Source organism: Rhopilema esculentum, chromosome 14 (assembly GCF_057945365.1).
Source record: "Rhopilema esculentum isolate cy_ngs chromosome 14, ASM5794536v1, whole genome shotgun sequence".
Classification (NCBI taxonomy): Eukaryota; Metazoa; Cnidaria; class Scyphozoa; order Rhizostomeae; family Rhizostomatidae; genus Rhopilema; species Rhopilema esculentum.
The window spans coordinates 4,516,676-4,531,158 of record NC_142828.1 but is presented as its reverse complement, the minus strand read 5'-3'; the positions used below and the strand labels follow the sequence as shown (position 1 = coordinate 4,531,158).

General features: G+C 35.1%; 1 protein-coding gene across 2 annotated transcripts in view; it reads right to left on the bottom strand.

The window, feature by feature from the left end:
- Positions 1-14,483, bottom strand: part of LOC135696382 (TELO2-interacting protein 1 homolog) — a 39,397-nt gene that overhangs the window by 3,682 nt on the left and 21,232 nt on the right. Inside the window, exons 1-5 of one of the 2 annotated variants that reach the window (XM_065215763.2) lie at positions 12,633-12,793; positions 6,374-7,577; positions 3,920-4,125; positions 2,465-3,481; positions 78-287 (exon numbers count right to left, since the gene is read on the bottom strand). In XM_065215763.2, the coding sequence (XP_065071835.2) occupies positions 78-287; positions 2,465-3,481; positions 3,920-4,125; positions 6,374-7,523 (2,583 nt within the window). In that variant the 5' untranslated portion in view covers positions 7,524-7,577; positions 12,633-12,793. Of the gene's footprint in view, positions 1-77; positions 288-2,464; positions 3,482-3,919; positions 4,126-6,373; positions 7,578-12,632; positions 12,794-14,483 lie in introns of those variants that run through there. The other variant, XM_089112524.1, reaches the window with a different exon arrangement.

The window sequence follows — 14,483 nt, the reverse complement described above, 5'->3', positions numbered from 1 at the left end:
CAATGTTTGGCTGATGCTGAATGCATATAAGATTTAAAAACTTAAAGATAAGATAGTGTAAAATCAATAATACAAACCATTAAGGTAGTTTGATAATGCAGGGGAATCTTTTTTTCTTCTTTGTTATCCTGAGCTTTATCATTCAAATCATCCACTAGACTTTGTGCATCAACAGTTACTTCCTCACCAATGTCATCATCAAAATTCCCAAGAGCTTCAAGTTTCAACTTACAATAGTCTTCAAGAAAACATTTAACATCCTTTGGACTTAACAAGTCTCTACAAGCCTTGAAAAGAAAGATAAACACAAAAAATTAACTCCAATATACGAGCTTCTTACTTCAAATGAGCTTGGAAAATCTGGTGCCCTTCCCCAAAGAGAACAGCACTAGAAATCTAAGGCAAAATATCAGCAATATACACTTACGTTCAAAAAGTATTGGGACAAATTCGATAAACGAATTATGGCGTTGCGTTGGATTCGGTTTTGCAACGGAAACTTTATCAGATTTGGGCAGTCTTTCTACAAATAATCTAGGCCTACGTTTCCCCAAAATGAAATAAAAAGTTAAGAAAATGCTTTAACTTCTGAAGCATAACCACGAAAACACAGGATTCTTGCGATTTTCCTGATTATAACAGCAAAATATCCATAAGGGTTGTATGGCCTAACAATGGCAAAGTCGCATGACCTTCCAAAAATTTTAGAGCTGTCCAAACAAATACAATTTTTTAATTTCACGTTTGCATAACAAAAAAAACTCATAAAAGAAATTATAAAATCAAACTTTTAAGCTTCAAAAAAAGTTTACTTCATCGACGAAAATGCTTCGATTTTTTTAAATTATTACATTTATTCAAGCTACTTTTAAAATTTCGTAACATTCAAGGAGAAGCCATTGAACTCATCGTCGATGATTAATTTTAACTTTGAGAGAGCATTTGTTTTTCTTATAACGCTGGAAAATTTGTATTTTTCATAACTTTATAGCCATGTTTTTGCTTATGTTCCATTATTTAGCTTCTTTTTACATGACAACACGATGTCTGGTAAGGATTCAAACCTATTACTTCGCAGTTCCCTCAGTAAAGAACTGTCGTCCCTCGGCGTCGTAAACTTCTTCGGTCTGCCAACCCTTGGTAAATTTTTTTACTGTTCTTGTACCGAAAAACTTTTTACACACCAGAAAAGCTGCACTCAATGAGCAGCTGACAATTGATGCAATATCGTGAAATCCATTTGCTTTATTTTAGTAGAAAGCAATTTGTATACGCTTCTCTTAACTCAGTTCATTAGTTTTCAGAGCTTCCATGTTTTCGTCTCGAGACCTATAGAAATTTTATGGTCGATGATTTTTTAATTTTTTGGCGTACATAAAAGGCTTCAAAATATCAACAATGTCTTGTGAAAATTTCATGGAAATAGCTGCCGTACTTTTTTAATGAGAAGGATTTTAAAAAAGTCTTTCCAAATTTGTTGCATAAAATGTCTTTGAAGTTTCGAAGTGTGTCCCAATACTTTTTGAACGTAAGTGTATTTTCCATAAAATATTCCACCGTGTGTATACTATCATTCAAGTTCATTCACTTTCAAAGGGAATGAAAATCATTTTCTAAAGTAGCTTTGATGTTGAAGCTTCAACATTAAAAAGAAGCACTGTTTGGACTTACTATAAACCAAAGAGGTTTCAAGTGCTAATGGGGAATACAGATTTAGTGACCTCTTTTAATTTTCTCTATATCTAAGAACTAATTAGGAAGGTTTTGAAATATAAAATGCTAGATAAACAGCAGCAAATAATTAGTTCAAATCAGAGTTTCTCACTGCACAATAAGCATGACCCTTTTGCTTTGGGGAAATCTAAAACAATATCCAGCAGAGCAATTGATCACTGTTAGAAATCAAATAAGATGCTACATGCAAAATGGTGGGGAAAACTAGACAGGAGGAAATTGATTGAAAAAGAGAGCATCTCTTGGACATTTTTTTAAAAATCACAGTTATAGGAAAACAGCAAAACAAATTGCTGGTGATCATAGATGTAGGAAGCATTTTCAGAGTAGGAGATACAATAGATAAAAAAGGGTGTGCCTGTGAGCATCGAACAGGCTCTAAACCTCTGTTTTGGGAAAAGTGCCACTGGTTCCCACCACTTTGTTGATGATTTGACATGAAATTGAAACATAAATCAAGAAAAAATTGTCTTTTGGTTAATTTGTTGTTATGTTATGTTGGTGGTTAATTTTTATCAGTGAATAGAACCAAATTGTTGTGAATTTTTCCATCTGACTTAAAAAATTATGTAACTGTGAACTGTCACTTAAATACAAATATTTATAAAGGTTACATCCTAATGTCTTCCCTAAAGATACCTAGCTAAAAGTAAAAAACGGCAATAAAATGCTGACAAAAAGCAAGGCATAAATTAAGATTTTTCTGATTACAAAAACCAATCTGCCTTACCTTTTGATATTCATGTTCCTGTCCGCCTTTCTCCTTAGTCAACTCATCTCCAAACCAAGTATTTACTGATGAAACAAAACTCTTTAAAACTTTCATTAATGAAAATGTCACTTCCTCTTGATAAAAGTCAAGGCAGTTGAACACATCCTGTATGACATCAGCAACAATTGACAAAATCTCCACATTAGAATAAACCAGCATCATAGATAGCACACTGGGTGCGGATGAAAACAAAGTTAAATTCCTCAAACTCAATGATACAGAATTAACAAGATAATCAGCATTCTTTAACAACAGGGTGGCAATGGATTTCTCCCCACAGTTGTGACTAACAATATCTAGAGCATTTTGTGCACATCTTGCAATTTGGGCATTTTGGTCACCAAGTTTCTCCAGAACTGGATATAAAACTTTGATAAGATAAACATTAAACTTTTCCATCATTACCCCAGAGCAGACAGAAACTCCATTTAACATAAGACAAATCAACTGAATATTACTATTAATCTGTGTGACAGGTATCCCTTGCTCCCAGTAAATAAGGTCTTTGCTATTCTTTTCTGCTTTCATCAGACCTAACTGGTACTCAAGAACACCCTTTTCTCCAATATCCGCAGATATGACATTTGTGGTTGGCAAATACCAGAATTCTTCACGAAAAAATGTTGACAACACTTGCTCTATAACAGAATTACATATAGTCTTTGTTTTTGAATCATGTCTGGAATACAAAATTTCGTTCAGAAGAATAACATTTTCCTTTCTTTGATGTGGTGAAGAAACAAATTTGTCCAGAAGATAATCTAAAATGATTTGAAGATCTGAAAATGTGCCTATTGCCAAGCAAATCTTTCTTATCATCGAGAAAATTCTAGGGTCTTTGAAATTTTTAAAACGATATAACTCAGCATCAGTGTGGTTTGTGCCATCATAATACTTGTTACTGACCAGTTCTTCTGACGATATAGTGTTTCTTTCTTCCACAATTTTTACATCATTTGTGTCAAGTTCCAATATCTGCAACAAAAGGATTTCCAATTAAAATTTATCTGCTGCAAGACTGTAAAGTATCATTTCTGTGCAGGGAAGGCCAGAACAATAATTTTGAAATTTGAGGATAACAAACCTTTCCTGCAAAACCATGCACAGAATATGAAGCAAAGGATTTTAAAGGGACCTTGTATTCTTTGTTTTTTTTGTTATCAAAAGTCAGAAATTAAAATGTTGTAATATTTGAAGGGAACATTACAGGATAAACAAATATTGTGCATGGAATCTATCACCGATTCTTAATAATCCATAATTTTTTTGACCATGTGAGAATGAGTTGACAAGTGAGTTAAGAGTGTCAAATAGTTCTAAAACCACTGGAAATAATAGAATTTGTGCACAAATTGAAGAAAATGGGTGGCAAGAATTTTGTCAGACACTGTATTGAAAACCAGAAACTCTCACCTGAATGAAAGATTTGATTATTTTTTCTAACATAACCACCGAGTTTAAAACTTTGGATATTTGACTTTCAAGGAGATTGAAATAGCCAGCAATTATATTCAGAACCATCAGTTTTTGATCATCATCTGCTCCTCTCATTATTCTAGGCAGAGCCAACAACTTTTCATAAAGCTTTCCTTCGATGAATGTGAATAATGAGCCTCCATCTAAAAATAATATTTGTGAGAAACTTAAATTTTGTGTTATGACCCAAAGCTGTCTGTAGCTCAGTCAAAAAATGGAAGGCAGTATGTTGGTAACACTGGGTTACGTGAAGTGTTCATAGTATAACAAGAAGTTTTTGCATTTGAGTTTTTGCATACAAGAGGTATATGCACTTTGTAAATATTTAGAAATAGATTGTTTCTCATCATTCAACAATTAGAAAATATATTGCAAGACTGGCCCCGAGGATCAATATTTAGTTTCATTGGGCTTGGAATGAAAACATCAAAATTTTCTTTATTAATGTTCTCTGTAAATTCATTGCTCCTGATTCCGATGGTGAAGTTCTTTTTTTAGAATTGTTAACTGCTTTGAAGCTACAACGCTTCAAAATTGTGATTTTCAAGACTTTTTGTGCAAAAATCTGTGTGCAATCTGTGAGGAATTTTAGGAATGTGTGATGCATTAAGATTTACAAATCGCGGAAGTGATGCAGGCTTCAGTACTGAACACTGTATTTCAAAGTGGGAATCGCGAAGTGGGTGGAAATAGTGTGATATTTGTGCTCTAAATGACACTAGCTATCTAACTACAAATCATATGCAAGGTATTTTCTTGCGAAAATTTCAAGCCCATATGAAATAAGCAAACTTTTTGAGTTCAGTTTGTAGCAAGACTTCATGTCGATCATTTTACCTTGTGAATTATCGAGCGCGTCAAATAAGAATGCTTTTGCAAACAGTTATACAAATTATGAGTAAAAGTCAGTAGCCCACAACTTGATTCTAAGGAGCAAATTGACCAAGGGAAAGAGTTTTTATAGAACCACACAAATTGCACATTTTAGGGCACTTTCCCCACTTTCCAACTTGCGTTGCCACTGTCAAAGAATCAGTTATCGACACGACCCCCAAGAAGGGATAAATTGCCCCAGGGCCTCGTGGTCAGGGGGCCTCAAAAGTAATGAAATCCATTTTTAAATGAAATTGATTAAAAAAATTAAGAAAATTATACCTTAAAAAGGTAAACTTTTTAAACGTTTGCATGAAAGAATCAATTTATGCTAATCTAAAATTCTTTTGCCTTTCCGTTTTGGCCTTGTCTTTCCAATTCGCCTAGGGGTCTACAGAACCTTTCAGCATCCCTGGTTATCATAGTTGCATCATTTTCATGGTATCGCGATCCAAAATTGACATTATGAAAATAACTTGCGGTATCAGGGACCTTGTACCCCAGATAATTTTAAACATTTATTCATATCTTATCTTTTTTAGCATATCAAACTGCCTACCGCTACTAAGTTACATGATTGTATTGCGATCAAAAAGTTAAATTATGACAATAACTACTTAGAGGCCTTGAACCTAGTACCCCAGTCTATAAAAAGCATAAGGGGGATTTTTTCAGCGTCATTTCATATCCTATCTTTTTCAGTGTATCAAAGTGCCTATGACTACCAAGTTCCGTGCTGGTACCGTGATCTAGTGGCTAGATTATGACAATTACTACTTAGAGGTTTGGAACTTAGTATCCCATTCTATAAACAGCACAAAGGAAACTTTTTCAGCGTCTATTCACACCCTATCTTTTTCAGCGTATCAAACTGCCTATCTCTATCAAGTTCCATGCTGGTATCACGTTTTATACAATTGGTAACTTCTTATCTTCTTACAGCCCTCACTATGGCTGAATTGGCTATGTAAATCTTGATGCGTCACTCGCCCCAGCCTCTTTTTGCACGCGACCAACCTGTAAAAACCCCCAGAAATTGCTATTTATGGGCTTCAAATGAAAAAAAACTAAACTTAATTTTGAAATCAGCGATGATTAGTCTATCAGAATCAAGAATAAAAAAAATTTCCATTTTTTTCATTTCAGTAGCACTTTAACGGTCCCGTGATAATGGCAGTTCTTAATTTTGCTCTCTTCCTAAGGTAATTTGCACTTTCCTGACTAGAGCAGTCACAATAGTGTTGGGTATTTTTTGTGCTGTTTTCTAATTTAAAATGAATAATGGCAAAAAGTAGTTTCAAAATGTCATAAAATATAATGTATTGTCATCTTCAGGAAACATTTTATGACAGATTTGCCATATCATGAAATTCTTAGTTTATCATTGCCAAATCGGATAATAGTTTAGGCTTTGGTACCTTGGGGTCAGGCACAAATTCAATGGGTAATGACAGACCAATCTGTACTCAATATTTCATACTTGAACAAAACATTATCTCAATGGTAGATTGAACATACCTTTCTCAATGATAGTTTGAACTTTCTTTATTGCTTTACCAACTTCTGTGGAAACCTTTTCGTGCTCATCATTCTGCATACTTGCTAATATCTCCAGAAGGACAGGTGTACATGAGCTCATTGAGATACTACACTCTAAAATTATTGTCTCTGCAAATACAATGGCTGCCTGCCTAACTTTGAAACTTGAGTCACATGCCACCCTATGAATAACTTTTTCAATCAAAATGTGCAACTTTGATGAAGTTTCTTTCATCCAATCATCATTTCTCTGAACCATGATATCATTGCTCTGCCTTTCAACTCTAGGTGTATGGCTTGTTTTCTTTTCTAAAGTGCTGTTTTGTTGAATTTCATGCATCCTTTGGAATAAGCTATCTTTAATTTCAGTACTTTTTACAAAACTAAATTTCGAGTCACTCATCACCAAAGTAACAAAATCTTTGAAGGATTCAGTGATAGCAGCCACAAGGTTCTGTCCTACATTTACTTGATCTGTTAAAATTCTGCTAAATGACAAAGAAATTCCTGGAATGAAGCTACAGAAAACATCACTTATCATTTGAAGTTCTGGTTCATTCAATGCTTTATGTTTAAGTGTAAGATAACCCAGACATTCCAAGGCTTTCAGTCTAAGATTTCTCTCGACCTCGTATTCTAAAAGAGCCAGAAGCAAAGAAACTGCATGCCCAAGTCTTGGGAGCATTCCTTTGTTAAACAAACATACAAGAACTTTCTTGCATGAATTTTGTAGCAAGTTGGTGATGCACACTGTAATACTTAATTTGACCTCCTCTGGTATTAATGCAATCATCTCCTTTCCATTTGGTTGTTTCATTGAGCTCAAAAGAACACAAAAAATATCAAACATTTCCATAAAGAGTACCTCGGACTTCGTGATTACCATTTCAAACACAATTGCCATACACTCTAGAGTCTTTATGAGCAAGTTTTCATTCTTTCTGTCTATTCTTTGGATGGTTAGCTTCAATGGAAATATGATATATTCAGCCATGCCTTTTTCATTGAGGAGGCTTCTCTCAACAGATTGCAAGCCCACTCTTAGATTATTAAGGCTCCTGACAGTGGGTTGCTGTGCAACTTGTATACACAATGGCTTAAGGTAGTGAAATGCATCATCCGCATTCATGCTTAGCACTGGAGTTCCTACCAGACGTCCTTCAACTGTTTAATACAATCTGGCCTAAAAATGACAAAATTTCTGGATTAGTAGAAAAATTCAAAGCAAAGATTCGAAATTACCAGTTTGAATTTGAGAAGTTTAATTTCTTTTTGTTCATATGCTGAGCATCATGGAGGACATTTGCTTGTGTCAGTGCTTATATTTGTACTAATTCATCTGTCATGATGACAATAATGTACAGCAATGAATTTCGTAGCACTTCAGAAAACCTTATTTACAAACATTCTATTCATTGAATGCTGGAGGAAATGTTACCACAATAGTTGGTTGCCTTTGGTCTGCTACTTCGTGCATGACAGTCATTTAGGGATTTAGGGATGCAGATTTAGGAAATGTTGTGCAAGACATTTGCATATACTATACAAGGGCTGTTGCTACTGTGGGAGCTGAGGTCACCACTGCCCTCAGACACTTTAATGTATATTCTTAAAAACATCATGTCATGCATATTTTGTCAGATAAAATTGCATGTCAACTCGCACAACATTTCCTAAATCTGTTGCATTGTGTGAGTTGACTAAATAATTACGAATACACTCATTTTCTTTTATAAGAAACTGGCTGTAAGAAACAAGTACTGGACAGTCAGAAAAAATTAAGAAACTTCAGTACTCAAAGCAAAAAAATTAAGAAATGATAAAACTGAGAACAACATAATTTTGTAAAATCCAAGAACAATATTGCCCTGTTGGCCTAGAACTTAAGACACAAGAGATAAAAACATACTTCCCAAAAATAAATACAGCATCGGAATGGAAGCGAATCTCTTGACATGATAAAAAAGGTCACAAACATTTCACAACATCATTCATGACATCATAATCAAGAAACTCTTAAGAAACAATGAGTATTGAAATTTCCAGAGCATTAAGAAACTGGAGTACTCAACATCGACCTTTGTTTCTTATAAAAAAGGAGTATCATTGACTATAAATACTGTGTTGATGCTAGCAGTGCTGACATATCTCATCCCGATTAGCAGTGCTCGCTATGCCACGAACACAATGCCTTGACACTTACACATGATATTGGTTGTTATCTTAGTTTATACTCCAAATCCTTGAATTAGCACCCTGGGTTTATTTATTTTTGATATTTTTGGATGGGGGCCTATTTGAGGGAAAGGGGCTTATACGAGCAAGGGGCTTATGAAATTGTAGTAGACATTAAAAAGACATTATTAAAAGACCTCATTTATTTTAGTGGGAATTTCTTTATGAGCATTTAATTAATAACTACCAAAAGTATGAATTAGTTGTGGTAATTCAAGAAAACGCCATATAGGCAACCTCAGATGGCAACAAATCATCATTATGGAAGAGTCCAATTTGAGAATTTACGGTAGCAGTCGGGGCTTATTCGAGGGGGGGGGGCTTATTGAACATTTTTAGTTCTAGGGTGGGGGCTTATTTGAGGGGGTGCTTTTAGAGGGAAGGGGGCCAATTCAAGGATTTACGGTATGTTAATCAATAGTCAACAATCTTCTGTTCAAAAAATTGCAATTTCACTCTAAATGCAGTTTTCTTTTGGAAAACGATATTATTGAAAAAAGATTCAGTTCTAAAAAGGCGCTAAGAAGAAGGGTTTTATCCTGAAACTTATTCTTGGTCCTCTCTACTTCTACTTCTGCTTTGGTGCCCAGGGCCTAAAATAAGCGTGAATCTGACACACTTTGTGGAGTTGTAAATTAAAATTGTGGAACTGTGATTGTAGAAAGTGTGGATTTGTAAATAATGCTTGTTCTTAAAAGTGCAGCATAAAATACTAATCGAAATGCCTAAGAAAGAAATGGGAACATTTTTTCGATTTGAAGTGAATGCCCAATCCCAGCCTTATTGCACTCATTTTTTATAAGAAAATTGGGATAAGAAATAAGCAATGGACAATAAAAAAGAATTAAGAAACTTCAGAACTCGAAGCTTGAGTACATGCGGAGAAAAATCAATTGCGCTTTATGATATTGTTGTGTGCTATTTTGAAGTAATATGGACTCTGTATACAGCTTTGATTTTAGGACATCATTTCAATCTAGTTTGCTTTTATGATTTGCTTCAAAAAAGACACTGAGCCTAAAGACCAAGAGTAATGTATTTTGGGGTTTAAAGATTTCAGTAGATATCAGAAAAAGCTATAAAGCAATTCAACTAAGGTGTTTTAAATTTAGTGCAGCCGCTTAATCTCAAACAATTGACGAATTGTGCATTTTATGATACAAGTATAAATTTGGTACAAGTACACAATTTGACATGCTGATTAAGATGAGATGCAGACCCCACTTCAAAAATGCCCCCCCCCAAAATCTATTCTTAGACTGGGGTACCTGCACCCAGTCCTTCTTTTTGCCTTCTTCCATATCTTTTAAACTGTGCAAGATATAAATCTGAAATTTAGTTTTCTGGCGTAATAGAGTTCTAAAGTGATGACGTGACAAAAATCTATTTTTAGAATTTTTTAATTTGGATCCCATAACCTGAAAGAGCATCATGAAGCACCTCTAAATTTGCAAAATCAGGCAAGTGTATTACGAAATGGCAGAGATATGGCCACATGTTTATTGGTTCTCTCCCCATCAAACCTCTGTATTTTGGTCTCTGTTCATAACTTTATGAACAGAGCCAAAATAACAGTGATTCGTTAGCAAACTTCAAATCTTTCATTAGCCATATCTCAACCGATTTTAGACATATTTGGCCAATTTTGCGTATTTGAAAGTATTTCATGGCGATCTTTTACGCTATGTGGTTAAAATTCAAAAATTTTAAAAATAGGTTTTTGATGACGTCACACTTTAGAACTCTATTTGACAAAATGCTATTTTTAGACTGGGGTACCTGTACCCACTACTTTTTTGCCTTCCTCCATATCTTTTGAACAATGCAAGCGATAAACTCGAAATTTACTTTTTTGACGTACTTTGACATGCTAAAAAGGATAAAATGCAGACCCCACTTCAAAAATGCCCCCAAAAACTATTTTTAAACTGGGCTACTTGTACCCAGTCCCCTTTTGAGTCTTCCTTCATATTAGCCTGTCTTCATATCTTTTGAATTATTGAAGATAGATATATACCAAAAAAATTTTGTCTGGCATAATTTGACATGCTAAATAAGATGAGATAGAAACCTCGTATCAAAAGCGCTCCTAAAAAGCTTTTTTTAGACTTGGATCCTTATCCAGTTCTTTCTTGGTCTTCTTCTATATCTTTTTTGACATGCTGAGAAAGATGAGATTTCCCTAAAAACGCACCCAAAAGCTTTGTAACCATGAAGAAGCTGACACTAGAATGTTTGTCTACGTGAAGGGTATTGCCAGTTCAGGACATGGAAGAGTCGCAATCGAAACCGTCGACACTGATGTTATCATAAAAGCAATTGCATTGTTTCTTCATCTCAGCTGAGTACAGCTTTGGGTCGAGTTTGGGACAGGAGAAGACAAAAGACGGTTACCACTCCATGATTATACAAATTCACTTAAAGAAAGGGTTTGCTTTGGCTTCTTATTTAGGTTGGCAGCCACATATTTTGTGGTTGGCAGCCAAATGCAGCCAGCTAAACGCAGTATACAAAAAAGCTAAATTGATGCTAATCATTGGGAGTGATATCGTAATCAAAATTTGCTTTGTAGGTTACAAAAGTTTTCACTTGCTTTTATCAAAACTGTCTGTTATCTTGTTATCTGTTAATTTGTTTCATCATTCATCATTTGCAATTTTGAAATTATTTTAAAAAGTTTTGAATATTATCTGTGCAAAAAATTTTGTTTTATTTTCATTTTCGTTGTTTTTTAAACATGCGGCCAGAATTCAGCCAAATTTTGCTTCTTCGGCCAAATCAATTTGTGGGGGCCAAAGGGTTTTGAGAAACTGCCAAAATGGAGAAATCTGGCCATCAAACCATGAATCTAAATTGCCTTTTTATTTATGAAGAATGAATACACTGGGTTGTCAAAAAGGCCAAATTGCAACTCTGGCTACTTTTGATATTCTGAGCATGCATTAGCCTCTTTCTCGAGCAGGGTTGCCTTGATTTGAAATCTAGCATAATTTTTGCAAATCTAGCACAATCTCATGACAAATTTGGCGTAATTCCAAAATTGAGATCTGGTGTGTGGTTTCTGCATTACAAACAAGATGGGGGTAAAGGTCATGCTTTCAAGCTGGGCGAAAAGAGAATAAGAAGAAACAAGCACAATTGTACATCAGTGAGAGAAGAGTTTATTTGCCATCTGTAATGAGGTTTTCGTTTAGAATATCAAAACTTTTAGAAGAACATATTTGATGGCAAAAATTATTTGATGAGCTGAATGCAGTTAAGAACTTTCCATAAGTAAAAGAGACTTGAGAAAGCTTCACCCAGAAAGCTTTGTCCCGGACAAAATATTTCATTCAATCATGCATTAAATTTTGAGAAATAAACGACTAAGATCGCAGAGATCTGAGACTTGTTCTCAGAGGAATTCTACCAGACGATGACAATGGCTCGGATTCTCGCAGCAAACCCTAGTTCTATCAATGTAGAGATGCTGATTCCCACCTACAACAAGATAGAGGCAGGTGGGGAAAGCAGCATAGCTCCAGAAAAACTCAACTAGGTTTCTGTTGCAATGAATATGTTTGATCTAGCAAGTATCGAGTTCCGAGAAAAGCTGCAAATATATGGCTCCCAAAAACCAAAAAACACCAAAGTCTGGCAAGAAAGACTGATTTATGGGAATTTTTGAAGGTGAAAAGAAATAGAAATAACTTTGACAGTGTTCCGAACAAACCATGTTAAAGAGTTTCCTTTCGATAACTTTTTGCTCACATATTAAGACATCGCTATATGTAGCTAATTTTCTTATTAAATCCATATATTGTAAAGAAGGACATGCTATTTGCACTATGATGGCAGTTTCTATATTTGCCGCCCCCATGATGCCAATCCCAGCAAAATACCACGCCCAATTTTTATAAAAAGTGTGGATCTGTAAAAATTTCTTATTTTAGGCCCTGTTGGTGCCTCTGCTGGTTCTTACAACACGCTTCACTTCTAAAGAATAGGAGAAGGTATTACTAACCATTATGCCATTATATCAGCCGATCTTTCAAAGGCAAACTTTGAATACTGACATGGTGAACTTCTGATAACATCACGCAAATACTTTACGCAAATAAAAGCTGTCAATATTGTGGAGGTTGCAACTTTCTGTGCTCATGCTGCTGCCATTGGATTGAACGATGACTAGTCTCTTTTCGGCGAAAATACAGACTCGTTTTCATTTCCTGTTGTTTTGGTCCATATCATTTGTTTTGGTATTCGTAGATGTCTATGTGTTTATTACTTTGTTACAATTTTTTGTAGTATCTGTAACTGAAAATGGAATGACATCTAAGAAACATCCTCATATAAAGCATATCAAACACATTTTGGAGTTCGAACTTATCTGAAGTATTTTCAAATTTATATGTGTCCGTCAGCATTTTTAAGAAAGTAATGCTTAAATCCTGTTTTAATTTATTATTTTCGATCCGCCCTTTGAATTAGTTTGATAGAACGTTACTTGCATTCAATTTCTTGCAATCATTCACAGCGTTTTATGATTTTTTTAGGCACACTTTGTTGCGTTTAGTTGAAATTCAGTGCTTGGAATTTATGAGGCCCCCTAGACCTCATGTCCCTGGGGCAGTTTGCCTCTCCTTGTCCCCCTCTCAGTGGCCCTGTTCATATTTAACGTATCCCTTTTACAGGGCCCTGTTTGTATATGTTAACCTCCAAGTGTCTTAATCTAAACTATTCTCTTGACTCTATATATGTAAGTGAAGGATTTTTTCGCCAAGGATTTTTTTCACATGAAATAATTTCCTGGGTTTTACAAACTAATTTGAGAGAGTGCCCCGTCTAGCCATAGCGCCCCTGCTATGATGCTTTACGTAATTATTCTGTATTGCCTGTTCTTGTGTGTACACAATAAAGCCTCTGTCTGAACTTTTAAGCCATTGCCACGTTTTCTCCTTATCGACTTTGTATGGCATTTCCCTTATAAACTGACCGTATCTATTCTTTCTCATCCATTTATTCTTAAGATCATCAGCCACTTGCTCTTTGAATTCATTGTTTGGCATGGTACTATCAGTGCAAATTGTCCCTTTAGCACAAACTCCTCTAAGCAACTGCTCTCAGGAATTCAGAACATACTGACCTAACTTGTTCTCTTCTCCCTTAACTACCAGTTCGACATTGCTAAATCCTCTACCCCCTTCTTTTTTCTTCATGTACAGCCTGTCAACGTCGCTTTTTGGGGTGAAATGCTCCGTACATAGTCATGGTTTTTTTCGATTTTCTATCAATCTTCTTCAATCGCTGCTTTTCCACTCTAATATCCCAACACTGTATCTGAATATTGCCAGTGCCCAGTGCCCACGTATTAATCGCTATTACTTTGTTTTTACCATTCAGTTTTGATTTTAGGATTAATCTCAACCCTCGTTTATACTCCTTTACTATCCTGTTCTTCATCTCCTCTTCTTTTTCTTGTTAAGCTTAACTATACCTAGTTATGTGTAGCTTTTCTCCCCCACTTCCTTAATTTTATCACCATTTGGGATTTCTATTCCTTAACTTCTAATTATTTTTCTTCTATTTAATATATAAGAACATCATATTTCTTAATCCCGTTCCATTCCAATATCAGTGCTGAATATATGTACTGTCCGCACTAACAAATCAATCCGTTCTTCATTTTTGGCATAGGGCTTTAAGTCGTCCATGAAGAGCAGATGATTTGAGCTGAATTGCTTTTTCCCTAGTCATACTCTGATTTTACTTCGACTGGTATTATCGTCATCGGGATCATACTCACTGCAAATAATAGTGGTGATTAACTGTCCCCTTGAAAGATTCCCCATTTAACATGAACATCCCCAAGGTC